This window comes from Typopeltis vanoorti, chromosome 21 (genome assembly GCF_054136105.1).
Source record: "Typopeltis vanoorti isolate ZY-2024b chromosome 21, IOZ_Tvanoo_1.0, whole genome shotgun sequence".
NCBI classification, from domain to species: Eukaryota; Metazoa; Arthropoda; class Arachnida; order Uropygi; family Thelyphonidae; genus Typopeltis; species Typopeltis vanoorti.
The window spans coordinates 58,615,719-58,632,482 of NC_143569.1; the positions used below are offsets into that span (position 1 = coordinate 58,615,719).

The 16,764-nt window shown below is 35.4% G+C and overlaps 1 protein-coding gene across 1 annotated transcript in view; it reads right to left on the reverse strand.

The window, feature by feature from the left end:
- The window catches only part of Srp68 (signal recognition particle 68), a 156,687-nt gene that overhangs the window by 2,937 nt on the left and 136,986 nt on the right, over positions 1–16,764 (reverse strand). The window contains exon 11 of the mRNA XM_090411049.1: positions 11,449–11,580. Within this exon, the coding sequence (XP_090267175.1) occupies positions 11,449–11,580 (132 nt within the window). The remainder of the gene's footprint in view (positions 1–11,448; positions 11,581–16,764) is intronic.

The following is a 16,764-nucleotide window of genomic DNA, read 5'->3' on the forward strand; positions in this document are numbered from 1 at the left end:
CAGGCTTAATTTGATCAGACTTCTAATGATTTTATTGTCTATACCATAATATTCTAAAAATTTCCACAATGCCTCATGCCATATTGAGTCAAAAGCTTTTTGAAGGTCTAAAATGTTGTGACAAATTATTTTGTTATGTTCTATGTATTTTTCACCTACTGTGTGTATTGTAAAAATATGGTCGATTGTTCATCTGATAGCCTGCTATTTTCTTTTCAATTCTTGACAATAATATTTTTAACAGGATTTTGCTTGGATGGCTAATAAGGCTTATTGTTCTATAATTGCTACATTTATTGCTGTTTCCCTTTCTAGGAATAGGTACAAGGACAGAAGTCTGCCAATCAGAAGGCCAAGTCTGTGTTCCATACATCCTGAAATAAATTTAGCCAGGTGTCTATGATGATGTTCCATTGTAACACCATCAATTCCCATGTTTTTGAGGAGCTAACTGCTGCAATGACTTCTTTTAATATCGAGTAATCTCCTTCCTCCGAACCTCCTGGCAAAATTCTGTCCAAAATATTGTCAGTCAGTTGGAGGTCCTTTTGAAAAAGGCTTGGTTGCATAATATGTTCATCTATCAACTATTTTCTAGTTATCCGTGATAAGAGTTCCATCTTCATCTTCTATACTCCAATTAATTGCAGTAAAAGGTTTGGTTAATTTATTGATAATTTGAAAAGCAACTGCAACTATAATCTCAAAATTTTCAGCAGCAAAAGAAGCCCATTTAAGAAACCATATTGTCAAAGAAACGGGGGGGAAAGCTTCATATTTAGATGGATTATCAAACTCAATGCAACATGTCCTTAATGTCAATTAATGATAATGGAAAAGGCAAGAAGAAAACATCAGAAGCATTTAGTTAGCAGAGGTTGGTTTAACAGATTTAAAAAGTGAAGTGCTATTGTGAAAAGCACAAAATGCATCATTAGTGGTTTTTCTTCCATCTAACACCACTTCATTAATACAGTCTATGGATCAGCAGGTAATATCAAATTTTAAGGCATACTATCTCTGCCTCACATTCAACCAACTCATAGAGAAAAAAGGTGTCAATGATAAACAATCCAGTAGCCAATTTTGGAAAGACTACAACATTAATGAAGGCCATAGATATCAAAATATCCTGGAATGAAGGGTACAAATAGAGTATGGAAGAGGATGTCTGAAATGAAATATGCTATAATTTGGTTCAAGATGAATCAATCATCCATAACACACAGTCAACCTGACTAATAAAGCAGGAACTGGAAAATGCCAATGAAGAGAATATTGAAGAATTGTTACTCTCAGACATTTTAAGCAACACTTTGATTCTGAAGATGAGAATTAATACAATTATGAACCAATTCTTAGAAAATGAGTGGAGCTCTAAAGCCAGGCTGCTATGAAAGCAATATCATGCTACCAAGAGTTTCTTCATGAGCAAAACAGGAAACAAAATCAATCCTTCAAGGTGACGAAGCACTCAGAAGACACTCAGCCCAGCCTTTCATCTAAAATGTAAAACTATAAATCCATTATATAAAGTTTCTATATAATAATATTGTTGAATAGAAGTTCAATACTACTATTCATACTTGTGTTATCACCTTTTCCTATTTACACAAGGTTAAAATGACCCTTTTAGTGCTCTAAATTCTATGAATGTATCCTAAGTGTTAACCAGGATCTTACTGTATTTATAAGCTGTTAGTAATCACAAAGAAATAATTCATAATTTCTAGCAGATGTCACTAGAAGATACACAACACTACTGACAGCTTGCTGATATGTATGATGGTTTGTCATTTCAGTCTGCTCCTTTTAACATAACATAACATTGACAGACATTCAATATAAATCAGTCTTATCACAGACACTCCCAGTGTTTGGATCAGAAGTTTAATATTTCTGTCAGCAAACCTTTTTTTTTTTTGATAGGTTTACTAGTCAAGTCACTTCAATAGTAGCATCAAGAGAGTGGTTTTCAGCTTGGAAAATACATCGGACTCTTGAGGGTTCATGTCAGAACTGTAAGGGAGTGAGCATTGGCATGTATACTTTCCTAGCAGCAAACATGAGATGGCACCATGGAATAAGTTGGTCTAAACTTGTGCTTCCATATTTTATCATTATTAAAAGTATTTTCCTTCAAAATATCCATAACAGCATATACTAAGGAGCTGAATACTTATAACTCATAAGTACTTTAAAAGTGCCTCAACACAGTTTGTTTTTTTCAATTTAGTAATAACTACATGCAAGTGTTCACTGTGCTTACTGCACAAATCTAAGGATGATGGCAGAGCACTTCAGGGGCTTACCAATGTAATGAAAGTGCTACAGTTGCAGAAGACTAAATATCATTGAGACACACAAAAAAAAGTTCTTATATGTGATTTCTGTTGCCACTGTGGCATGCTTGCTGTGCAAGCTAGATGAAATGACACACAAATTACTCATCAACCTCAATCAGCCTTTCTTCTGTTCACTGTGCCTCCCTTCAGTAAATCAGCTCCTGAACTCGAGAAAATGCGATAGCCTTGAGCAGCACCTCAATACAAATGTCAGACTTTCTCATACAAAACTAGATCACTGGAAGCTAAGCTCAAACTGCTTAATGATCAGTGCTCCAATGTAAATGTACCCCTCCCCAAATAACACAAACAAACTCTGTGACCTCATCACATCAACAATACAACTCAATCAAGATTGAAAATATAAAAAAATGTTATTATTAATTTTCACATGGAAACTGACGAATTGCTAAAGGATGTTATCACTAAATTTAGTTGGCCTGGTTTATATGTGCAAGAACAGCAAGCCAAGCAACACAGTATCTACATATAAAAAAATTATAGTCAAATGTGTTTGTACAAATTAATTCTTTGTAAAAGGTTGAAAACATTATGCAATCTGTGTGAGTCTAACATCTGCCTGAGTAAAAATTTCATTCCCTGGCATTAGTTGAATGGTGAGAGGATAAGGAACCACCCACCATCACACACACATAGTATGCATTGAAACAGAAAGCTGGCAATCCAACTGCAGAAATCCTAAGACAGACCAAATGATGGAAGTTTGCTTAGTTGTGCCAGACCTGGTCAAAAGATTTGGAGATATTAAGTGTAACCACTTCAGATTCACCAAACTTCTCCATGGCATTGTCTAGAGATGGATGATATATGAAAGTAGATCTCCTGTTGATCGGCAGTGATGGAATCCATACTGGTGATCATTTATTAGCTGGGTGTCTTTGAGGTAGTGTAGGAGTTGGGGAACTGGTGGTTTTCTCCATTACTTTAGATAGGACTGAGGTGAGTGAGATAGGGCAGTAGTTAGATAGCAGTGATTTGTCACCCTTCTTGGGAATGAGTTGAATATAGGCCAATTTCCAAGCTGCAGGATACCAGTGGAGTAAAAGAGTATACACAGATGACATAGGATAGGAGTCTGCTATGTTGCACAAACCTTCACGACAATTGGAGGAATGTTATCACAGGGCCAGGAGACTTTTTTGTGTCTAATTTGGACAATAATTTTCTGATCTTTTTCTGGCAAAAGGTTATACAGGGCATTGTATATTGGGCATCTGGAATAGTTGGGGGCATTTACCATTGTCAGTTTGCGGCATGTAAGCAAAGTGTGAAGCCAGGAGATTGACTTTTTATGTGGGTAATGATGCAATACAGCCACCTGGGTATGATAGGGGGTGGGAATAGTATTGGACAAAGTTACAACCAATTGCTTTTGGCAAGAGACCAAAAGGCTAGGCTGCCATTTGAACAAGCTGCAAGTTTCTTGCTTTTTTTTTTGCTCATTCGAACTCTTTTGGAGTAATTGATAGTTTTCTTGCATTGATACTCAAGCCCAAAAATTATTTCAAGCTTGAGTATAAGCACTAAAGGAGGATGGAGTTCTTGATGTGAGCCAGTTATGTTATGCTTGATTTTTCATTTGTACAGCCCTGGCACATCTTTTGGAGAACAGGGTTAGTTAGGGGGACAGCAGTTCAGAGCAGTGTGGGGAATGTGTGTTTCCATGCCAGTGAAGATTACTTTGGTGATATGTTCAGCACATATCACTGGGTTTGAAGGCTGGAAGCAATAGACCAACCATGGGAAAGAGGCATAGAAGTTGTTGTTTTAAGGATACTTGCGACATAAGACTGAATGATATAATCACGTAATCACAAGAAAGATATTTATTTAACCAAATATTTCGGTCTGGAAATAGCAGACCATCGTCGGTGGTATTACAAGAACAGTTTAAAAAATATACAAGCTAGAATACTAACAATAGATCGTTGAAATTAGAACATGCCGCGTGATGTTATATCACTAAGTATGAAACGAAATATTTTGAAGTAGAAACATGATTGAATTTGCTATTTAAAAAAAAAAAAAAAAAATTAATGAGTAATCTTGATTAGGCTTTCCCAGATTTTTGATATAGATATGCAGTCATTACGATTCAGGTTGGGATGATGGAGCAAGGCCTCCACGCTTTCCTTGAACAAACGTTCGAACCTGTAACGGGATCTATGTAAGAGGCGCGTCTTGGACCAAAGGATGCTGTGGTCAGTTTCAATCCCGTGTTGAGCCAAACCAGACTTTTCAGGTTTATTGTGAAGAATGGATGATTGATGTTCTTGGATTCTTTTTTCAAGAGAACGTCCAGTCTGTCCAAAGTAAGAGAGATCACAGTTGCAAGGAATTTGATAAACTCCAGGAAGAGATAAAGTTGAGCGTTTGTCTTTAGGAGAAGGAAAATGAGAAGACAATTTGTTAATAGTCGCAAGAATTTTGAAGAAATATGATTTAACAGCTACGTATTCTCCTATTAACAAATTGTCTTCTCATTTTCCTTCTCCTAAAGACAAACGCTCAACTTTATCTCTTCCTGGAGTTTATCAAATTCCTTGCAACTGTGATCTCTCTTACTTTGGACAGACTGGACGTTCTCTTGAAAAAAGAATCCAAGAACATCAATCATCCATTCTTCACAATAAACCTGAAAAGTCTGGTTTGGCTCAACACGGGATTGAAACTGACCACAGCATCCTTTGGTCCAAGACGCGCCTCTTACATAGATCCCGTTACAGGTTCGAACGTTTGTTCAAGGAAAGCGTGGAGGCCTTGCTCCATCATCCCAACCTGAATCGTAATGACTGCATATCTATATCAAAAATCTGGGAAAGCCTAATCAAGATTACTCATTAATTTTTTTTTTTTTTTTTTTTTTTTTTTTTTTTTTTTTTTAATAGCAAATTCAATCATGTTTCTACTTCAAAATATTTCGTTTCATACTTAGTGATATAACATCACGCGGCATGTTCTAATTTCAACGATCTATTGTTAGTATTCTAGCTTGTATATTTTTTAAACTGTTCTTGTAATACCACCGACGATGGTCTGCTATTTCCAGACCGAAATATTTGGTTAAATAAATATCTTTCTTGTGATTACGTGATTATATCATTCAGTCTTATGTCGCAAGTATCCTTAAAACAACAAATTCTTATCCTTCACGGGGAAAATGCTACCAAAATAACTGGTAAATTAGGAAAACTTTCAGTTATACAAGGTAGGTTACGAGCAAAGATTAATTTCTTAAAAAAGTGCCGCGACAACAAGATTATTCCCAATTTCGCTAAGATTAAAGAAACAATAAAATCTCCTGGAGCTCATAATATTTACCGGAACACAAGTTTATCTCTAATCCGTAATCAACTTAAAGCTGCTAAACGTGATCTTGCTATTCACAGTCATCAGACTTCTGATTTACGCACCTATATATCCACAAATTTGGATCCACATCTTTCTCACATAGTTCTAAATGTAGCTAAACGTTCTACTCAACGTGCTTATAATAAACTAAGTCAACATCTTAACCGTAAATATGAGGCTCTTTCGTCTAAACAATCCAAGCCATTCATAACTCCAGATAATTGGATTGTAAATATATCCGGACGTCCTTTGACTAAAAGCAAAACCCTCATCCTTTCAAAAGGACATGATTTTTCTATTGTTCCAAATAAAATACCATATCTAGATTTCCTAGTTAACATTGAAAGGAATCTTAATCATCTAACCAGCGATAAAGCTAATGCTCTTCGCCTAGAAGTCGCTTCTTCTCTACTTAAGGCTAAACTTCCTCCTTCTAACATATCTCCTTCTGAAATGAAATCTTTACAGTCCTTGAGAAAAAATAATCACCTCATTATCACTAAAGCTGACAAGGGAAAAGCAACAGTAGTTATGGACTCAGTAAATTACAGAAGAAAACTTTCTCTTTTGCTTCGAGATCGCTCCACATATCAAGAAATTGATTATAATCCAACCAACAGACAACTAAAGAAATTAAATTCTCTCCTTGATGAAGTCATCAGTTTGGATAAAGACACAATTGAAAGACTTAAAACTCATTTTGCAAGACCTCCTAGATTTTATGGCCTTCCAAAAATCCATAAGATTGACTATCCTCTTCGTCCAATAGTAGATTGCATTGATTCTCCTACTTACCGTATAGCCAAATATCTAGCTAAATTACTGAAATCTTACATTGGCAACTCTAGTTCTTTTTTAAAAAACTCCTCAGATTTCTTAGAAAAATTAAAAGATGTCTCATTACAACCTACAGATCTTATGGTTAGTTTTGATATAGAATCTTTATACACCAATGTACCTCTTAAGGAAACTTTAAAACTACTTGCTGACATCTTTCCTCAAGATATTATAAAACTATTCGATTTCGTTATACATTCTGGTTATTTCATATGTCAAAACAAATTTTATAGCCAAGTAGAAGGAACAGCCATGGGAAGTCCTCTTTCTCCAGCTTTAGCCAACTTTTATTTAGAACATTTAGAAAAAGTCCTCTTCACATCTAGTTTCCCTCTACCATCTTTTTGGGTAAGATATATAGATGACATATTTGCTATTTGGCCTCACAGTAAAAACACTTTATCTTCCTTTTTAAACAGTATTAATTCCTTACATCATCGCATAAAGTTTACTATGGAATTAGAAGAAAACAACCAGTTATCTTTTTTAGACGTTCTCCTCATCCGATCATCTTCAAATATTCTTACAACTACAGTATACAGGAAACCAACATTCACAGGTCGTTATATTCTAAAAGAATCAGCCCATCATCCATGTCATAAAACAGGAATTATAAAATGTCTCATCAAAAGAGCCAAAACTAATTGTTCTACTTTTGATTATCTACAGAATGAACTTTCTACTATCCAGCAACACATGAAACTCTATGGCTTTTCTGAAAAAAGTATTCAACGTCTTCTTACATCTTATAATCCTCCACAAAACAACAAAGATTCAATACGTCGAGTACCTATTCCTTATATCTCCGGTATTTCAGAACCTATCGCAAGAATTTTGAAGAAATATGATTTAACAGCTACGTATTCTCCTATTAACAAATTGTCTTCTCATTTTCCTTTTCCTAAAGACAAACGCTCAACTTTATCTCTTCCTGGAGTTTATCAAATTCCTTGCAACTGTGATCTCTCTTACTTTGGACAGACTGGACGTTCTCTTGAAAAAAGAATCCAAGAACATCAATCATCCATTCTTCACAATAAACCTGAAAAGTCTGGTTTGGCTCAACACGGGATTGAAACTGACCACAGCATCCTTTGGTCCAAGACGAGCCTCTTACATAGATCCCATTACAGGTTCGAACGTTTGTTCAAGGAAAGCGTGGAGGCCTTGCTCCATCATCCCAACCTGAATCGTAATGACTGCATATCTATATCAAAAATCTGGGAAAGCCTAATCAAGATTACTCATTAATTTTTTTTTTTTTTTTTTTTTTTTTTTTAATAGCAAATTCAATCATGTTTCTACTTCAAAATATTTCGTTTCATACTTAGTGATATAACATCACGCGGCATGTTCTAATTTCAACGATCTATTGTTAGTATTCTAGCTTGTATATTTTTTAAACTGTTCTTGTAATACCACCGACGATGGTCTGCTATTTCCAGACCGAAATATTTGGTTAAATAAATATCTTTCTTGTGATTACGTGATTATATCATTCAGGCATAGAAGTAACAGAGGCTGTCTCACTTGGCACTGTTATAATACCAAAATACTCTTGTTTTTACTCTTAAGAGACACTTGTGACATTATAATTAGGAATTATAGACACGTTAACACAAGAATATTTTAATATTTGCCTAATATTTCAATCTGAAACTAACAGCCTATCTTCAGTGGCTACATAGGAACAGTTTTTAACAAGATGGAATACCAACAATTGATCATTCAAAAGTAGAATGAGCCGCGTGATGTTACATTGCTAAGCATTAAAGAGAGGAAAAATTTCATCAGAGTGATGACTAAATTATAGGTATTAATTCACAATTAAAAAAAAAAAAAAAATTAACGTGTTATCCGGATTAAACTTTCCCATATTTTTGATAAGGATATACGGTCATTTCAATTCAAGTTAGGGTATTGAAGTAAGGCCTCAGCACTCTCTTTGAATAGGCATTTGAATTTATAGCAACATCTGTGTAGAAGGAGTCATGGACCAGAGGATGTTGTGGCTTGTTTCTATCCCGTGCTGCTGAGCTAATACAGACTTATTGGATTTGTTGTGCAGAATGTATGATTGATGTTCTTGAATTATTTTTTCTATAGAGCGTCCTGTTTGTCCAAAGTAGGACAGATTGCGTCACAAGGAACTTGATACACACCAGGCAGAGACATAGTTGAGTTTATCTTTAGAAGAGGGGAAATAGGTGGATATTTTGTTAAAAGGTATATAAGTGGCTGTTAAATCATATTCCTTCAGAATTCTTAAAATTGGTTCTGAAATCCCGGAAATATGTGGAATTGGAACTCGATGTATTGATTCTTTGTTGTTCTGGATTGGAATATAATAATCAAACAGATGTTGTGTACTTTTTTCGGAGAAGCCATTTAATTTCATGCAATGTTTGATCGTTGAAAGATGAAATTGTGAATTAATACCTATAATTTAGTCATCACTCTGATGAAATTTTTCCTCTCTTTAATGCTTAGCAATGTATAACATCAAGCGGCTCATTCTACTTTTGAATGATCAATTGTTGGTATTCCACCTTGTTAAAAACTGTTCCTATGTAGCCACTGAAGATAGTCTGTTAGTTTCAGATTGAAATATTTGGCAAATATTAAAATATTGTTGTGTTAACATGTATAATTCCTAAAATACTCTTGTACGGGAGTGGCTGAGTAAGTGTTGTTGCATGGAGAGGAGATGAGCACCAGATTGTGGCCAGAAATACCTTGGATGGGGGGGGGGGGGCACTATATTCAATGTGTATTTAGAAGGATCGTTCAAGGTTATCTGGTATTCTGGTTGGCATGTGAACAGTTTGTGTAAGGTCATTACTGTGGCAAATGTTTCGGCATCTCTGCCTGCAAGATCTGTACAACTGGAGGAGGAAAGTCAGTTGGTGTTGTGGACATTAAAATCTCCTAGGAGGATGATTTCACTGTTGGGAAAGTGGGACTGGAGAAAATCAATTTTTAAGGAGAGGAAATTAAAGAGCTTGAGTGGTTGATGGCATTAGAGGAGCGACAGAGACAGCAAATGAATTTGACTGAGTGGGGAAGGGATATTTTCAACCAAAGAAGAAAAAAGTTGGGCAATTCTAGATTGGGTGTTCTCAGGCAAGGTATGTGCAGACACCGCCCTTGGATTGAAAGGATTAAAGGTGTGTAGTTTGAAAGGTTGAGAGAACAGTGCTGGGAGGGAGGGGGGGGGGGTGAGATTTGAGTTTCTGCCATAAAGAGTAGGTAGGGTTTGGACTCAACTCCAACCTTAATAGTGGACACTGGAGTTGAGGCCACGAATGTTAGTGAAATGGATATGCAAGGTTCTGTGGGGCATATATTTTGACTGCAAGAGTGGGTCCTGCACATTTCCTATGCAGTGCCTTGCCTGCATATTGGTCTCCATGGTGGTGTTACTTGATTTTTGCACTAATTTAGCTTGTTTGTAGTCTACGATCCAAATGTTTTCTCGATTTTGGCATTTATCTTCAAGTTGTTTTCGAAGATGGCGTCCTTGCTCTCCCTGGGTGAATGTTAGGTCAGATCAAGCACTTATACACAATTGGGGGCAAGTGTCCTTGAACTTCACAAGTCCCTTTGGGGGGGGGGGGGGTTGTTTCGTCCTTTCTTTTATTTATGTATCCGAAACGATGGCACCTGTTGATATTTCTACAATCGAAGTTGCATTCTTCTGCTAATTTGCTGATGTGTTCTTTTAGTGATTTACCATTTTCTGCTAAAAAGTTCAAAATAATGGTGTTGATTTTTTTTTTTCATCCTCGATTGAGTCGTGTACCATTGATGTGATTAGGTCGCAGAGTTTATTAGCAGGCAAAAGTGCACTTGCGTTGTAGCACTGATCACCAATTTGTTCAAGTTTAGCTTCCTGCATTTGGATTTTGGAGGAAAAAGTTTTATTCATAGTATTGAGGTGCTGTTGAAGATTTTCGACTCATTTGCCTAAGTTCAGGATAAATAGTTTGTGCACCAATTCATCTATTTTTGTACAGGAAGCACGTAGCCAGTGGCAACAGAAATCAGACAATATAATCTCTTTTTTTTTAATCGGTAACATCAATTTTACAGCTGTGGCACTTTGTATTATCATTGGGTTTGTCAGCAATTGATGGTGTCATGCTGGCAAGACATGAGGTGCTTTTTCATCATTGGCCTTTGTTGCCACCATCTTTAATTTGCACGGTAGACATAGCAGGCACTTATATGTGGCTGATTTTTAACTGGCAAGATAGCTTATTTTATGCACTATAAGTATTTACAGGTTGTGCAGAAGTAATCAGCTCCTTAGTATCCGCTGTTAAGATTTCCATTTATTGATTAATTTGAACAGAGCACAAGTTTAGAGTAGCTTATTCACAGGCGCCCCCCCCCCCCCCAGTGGACTCCCCTGTATGCAAGACAGTGTTCAAACCTTTAATTGACAGATATGGAAGTTATTAGAAAAATTAGGAGAATGAATGGGAATGCACAAGAGCAGAGCAATCACAGATGCCTGATGGCAGGAAAATATCCTAGAGTAACACTGAGATCTAGTGATGCAGTTACAAGTTCTTTAGATAAACAAAGATCTGACAATATTGGAGTCTTCATAGATAAATAGATGATAGAATAATTTGGAGGATAAGTGTCAACAGGAAGTTAGTAATATATATGTGCAAGATTTTCATACATAACTATCATGTACGCCTCCTGAGGGTAATATTCGAAATTTGGTAATGAAGATAAAATTAATATGTATAATATTTTAATGCAAACGATAAGAGAAATTAATTAAACTGAAATTCTAAGCAACTGTAAGCCTTAAAATTCTTTCTAATTTTAACAAGATTTAAAAAAAAAAAAAAAGAAGAAATCCCTTTAAGCAGCTTACCCTTTTCTCCTTTTGGGATGATTCAGTCAAGAGATCAGGAGATTTATCAGTTCCAAGAATACTCAAGGCATGAGTGGTATATTTGCATCCTTCAATCTGACTCTTCAGATCTTCTAAAGATAACTTCAGTTTCTTAGGAGGGAAAGCATTATTTTTTTAATCTTCTTCATTAGTTTCTAATAAACTAATACATACTAATGGAAATAAGATTTTAGTCATGTCAGATTCAAATGAATGTCACATTAGTAGAAACATTTTTTGGCTGGATATGAAGCAAATTATAACAGACAACAAATCATATTCATTTTAATGTTTTACTCAAGTATAAGCAAACAAAGTTAAGTATTTTCACAAATACACTACTTGATACAGACACTATTGACCTTACATCAGCTGCCTTAGTATCCATTTTGCATAGCATACTTCCTTTCAGAGATACATATTGCTAAGTAAAATGGGGAGGGGTCACTACCTACATCTCTTTCAACCTTCACCAAGGCCTATCAGTGGGAACTAGACCCAGGAAGATACTGAAGTTAAATCAATGCAGAAATCACGTTTTCCACATTCAAGAGCCTTTGTAGCTCAGTCAGTATAGATGAAGCTCTTTGATCAGAAAGATCTGTCGAAATTTTAGTCGAAAGAGATCTTTATCTGGTCTCTTTCAACTAAAGATGAGTTAGCAAGTCTCATATAGAGGTAAGGATTTTTTTCCACCCAGAAACTCAGGTTTTTCATCCCCCAGAACAGGCAAATCGCCCCTGTGAATACACTCATCTACAGACATAAAAACTGTTCCCCTCCCCCAACACCAGACTCTGCAAGAAGATAGTTGGGGTTTCCCACAGTTGCAAAATCATAGTGAACCCTGCATCAAGTGGGATAAAAGTGCTGTAAAAAGAGGAAGTAGTAGCAGAATTTTATATATGCCTTCTGCATTGATTTAACCTCAGCATCTTTCTGGGTCTAGCTCACTGATGAGACCTCAGTAAAGACTGAAACCAGTCCCAGTAGTGAACCTCTCCACAATGCTTAGCAATATATATATATATACACGCACAAAAGAATTAGTTTCTAATAAAGCTGATTAAAACTTAGATACAATAAACTAATATACAAACTAAACACACTTCTGATAGAAAGTATGCTGCATTACGGTTGCTAAGGCAATTAATGTGAAGTCAATAGCCACTTACACAAGTAGCCTAGTCATGAAGATACTTCAGAAAACCTCTTATATAAAAAATAGTTTTCAATTCAAATAAAAAAATTAAAGACCATCTTCAAGAGTCTGAAATGATTGTTTCCTTTAATGTAGTTTCATTGTTTACGAACACACTTGAAGAAACTCTACAGCTTTTACAAGAAGAGTCCCCTGTTGACATTGTGAATTTATTTAAGTTTACTATCAATGCCAGCTATTTTACTTGATGCAATAAATTATTTCAGCAGATCGAAGGTACTGAGATGGGTAGTCCTATGTTACCTGCTTTGGCTGATTATTTTATGGAGTATTTAGAGGATCAGATTTATAACACCATTTCTCCTCAACCTCACATTTGGTTATGTTTTGTGGCTGACATCTTTGCAATCTAGTATCACTATGAAACAGAACCTACTTCAGTTTCTACATAAAATTAACTCTTTATATACTCGTATCAAGTTCACTATTGAACATGAATCCAACAAGTCTCCCCTTTTTGAATACTTAAATACATCGTAACTCTGCTGATAATATTGAATTTTCTGTTTACAAAAAGCCATCCTTTGCAGGTGGATATATCCATGCATCTTCACAAAAAATAGGTATTATCAAAAGCCTTGTACACCAAGCATGCAAAATTTTTTCTTCTAAGCCTCTTCTATTAGAAGAATTAAATAAAATTAAACTTACATTATTACTTAATGAATACAGCAAGACCTTGATACAGAAAATATTTGATAATTATCATCTCTCTTCCAGATTGCAATTTAACATCAAAAGGATCAGTATATCTTACCTTAAAGGCAGTATCTTGTTGTCATCTTTCTTACCACTTACCAAATATACATCATCACATTTATCCTTGTCTGGTATTTATCCAATACCTTGTTCTTGTTATTTTTGCAGCTTTGGACAGACTAGCCATTCTGCTACTATTAGAATCAAAAAAACATCAAGTTTTATATAAGATTTTTGGTTTCTGAAAATTCAAACCTTGCTTCTCATGCCATCGACACTAGACATAGAGTTCAACAGAACTGTCCAAGATACTACACTACAGTAGGTTCAAATTTGATTGTCTATTTTTATTTAATTGTGTGGAGCCCTACTCCACTGTCATAGCCTTAATCAGAAAGACTGTATGCCTATTTCTAAGTTTTGGTAAGTGATTGCTGTTAATTGTTTATAATTTTATATTTTTAAATTAATTAATTATGCATCTATTCCCACATTTCTGGACCCTAATATTGTTTTCTCCTACTGGACAGCTGCAACATGATTTGTACACACACTGTACGACTCATTCTTGTATTTAGAATTCAAATGTTGTTACCAGTTTTTACAAAGAGCTCTTGACATATTGAGCAAAATATATAGGAGTAATAAATTATATGTAGTTCTCTCTTTTACATGTGTGAAGCTGTTATTCAAAAAATATAGTTTGATTAATGTAAATATCAAACCTCACAAAGTTCATGCAAAAATAGAAATACTAAGTGAAAAGTTAAGCTATAAACATTCCAAATGCTGTATATAAACAATTATATACATATGCTGAAGTGCAGTAATTTCATTGTTGAACCATTCCTAGGTTCCAGGTTAGTTTGATGAAACATATAATATTCTCTTCTCCCATTATAATTTTCCTCCTTCCAATATAACTAGATTGTCTTTATTGGCAACATAGTTACAAATGATAAATCAGTATCTCTCTTTAATTGAATATAATGAAATTTGGTATTCAGTATCACTATTAGCATTGCTGTTTCAAATTAACTACTTTAAAAGACAATATTAGGCAAAACAAAATTATGTCTACACTACATATGACACCATATCTAGGCTCAATCAAGATAATCAATAGTATCACTATTATAAGAATTCTATTATGAAACAAACTTTTTTTTTTTATGATTGTCTGTGATCATTAATTGTTATAATCAATAATAACGTTCAAAGAACAGATATTATTTATTATTAAAAATAAGACAAAAAAGTTGTTGTTTCAAGCAAAATTATGTAACACCATTTCATGTTTTTAAGTGAATTCAAAACCAAGAAAGGCTGAACTTATAAAACAATTGATACTCTGAGTGGGTTATTGGCTAAATAATCTGGAAACCATGCTCTAAAGATCAAACATGAAACTTTTTCAAACTACTTGAAAATCACCAATAAGGAGAGCAATGGCACCACGCTGAACAACAAAAATCATATATCTTTTAACGATTCATGCTACAGTGATATCTGAACCTACAGCCTGTTAGCTGAGAGAAGACACTGCCCAGTCAACGATTATATACTATATTATTATTATTTTGCTTCTAATTTAAGAACTCTTAATTACAAGTCTGAACTTGTCACACTGCAGCCAGAGCAATATGAAATATTTGCAGAACAAAAGTGCTGCATTTGACTGATTCTACGAAAGGTCGAAGTTATTCTGGACCTAAGCACTCACAGGCTGCTACATGAATTCAGTACATCCTAAAAAGAAACTGTGAAATTGCCAGCATGACTTAACTGTAGATTTGCTTGCTCATTCCTTGGATGAGATCACTGAATCACCTAGGTTAAGCATTTACATTACTAATAAGTGCCAGTAAGAAAGAAAAGCAATGATGTTCATTTAATCAAATTTTGAGAATGTAATCGACTTTGATCTTGATCAAGAAGGATGCAACATTAATGCGAATCTCTGTTCTGAACAAATAGCTGACATGGTTGCCTGAGTAGGTAATGCTACTACACTCTCCAACCAACAGGTCGTTGGTTTCAATTCCACTATACGCATAAATATAAATGCCTGTGAATGTCTTTAAGTATTATTTCATCACCCAGTGTGTGAGACCACTATTCTGCTCATTAAAGGCTTGAAATGACTTGAAAGTTCCATTTTGGTCTCTAGAGAAAGTTTCTGGATTATATACATTTGCCAACATTCCCACCATTAAAGGGTATTTTCCTGGATGCTGGAAATGCCAATCACACTGATCCACTAAGTGTGAACATCACCAATACAACCCTGTTTATTAGATGCCTGAAGTGACTGATGTTATGTCCCCAGGTGGGGATTCTGGCTTCTACTCCCTCCCCGACTAACATTGCCCCAAACATGCAGGGGTGAGCAATATCCTTGGCAATGCTTACAGAACCCCCCCCCACACACACACACAAACACATGCAAACAGATACATTCACCAATGGTCATTCCCCTCCCAATAATATAGGATTATCAAAACCCTGTACAACACACAAAAAGTTCCAATGTAAAACCTCTCAAGTCCTAAGGGGTTTTACATCTTAAGACTGAACTTAACTGTGATATTTCCGAACTAGCAAAAATCTTCAAAAGATATAACCTTGTAACCACTTACAAACTATATAAAAAAATGGCATCCCTCATCTGCTCTCAACCAGCCCAGTCCCTAGAATTGCCAGATGTTAACTAAGCACCATGCAGCTGTCATCCTACAATGGCCAAACAGGCAGGACAGTCAACATAAGAATTGCAAATGCAAAAACTACATCCAGTTTCACTACTACTACAGCCACTCAGGGCTTGCTAACCATGTTCTGGGTACCCACCATAAGATACAATGGAAAAAGGCCACTTTACTCCACAGGAGCAATTTAAATATGAAAGCCTTTTCTTACAATCTGTCCCAGGCTTAAGGAATTACCAAAACTTAAACAAATTTGGTTGTATGAAACTATCTCAAATCAGACACTTGTCTTTAGAACTTCAGCCCAAAAGTCAAGAACACTCATCCCAACCCACTAGGGGACACTGTTTAGGACTTTAGACTTGCCTTTATTGTTCTGCTTCAGTCATACTTACATTACGTGGTGCCTGTTGGCACATCTCAGCTTGTTCACTGTTCCCTGTTGATGGCAGTCTGATCTGCTAAAAATACTGGAAATATTATTCTAATTAATATATACATACATACACACACACACACACACACACACACACACACACACACACACACACACACACACACACACACACACACACAGAGCTAATTCTCTTTTTACGTGGCTTTTTTTTTTTTTTACACGATTCTGAAATAACACGGTTTAGAAAACAAAAGCAATTTTATTTTTAC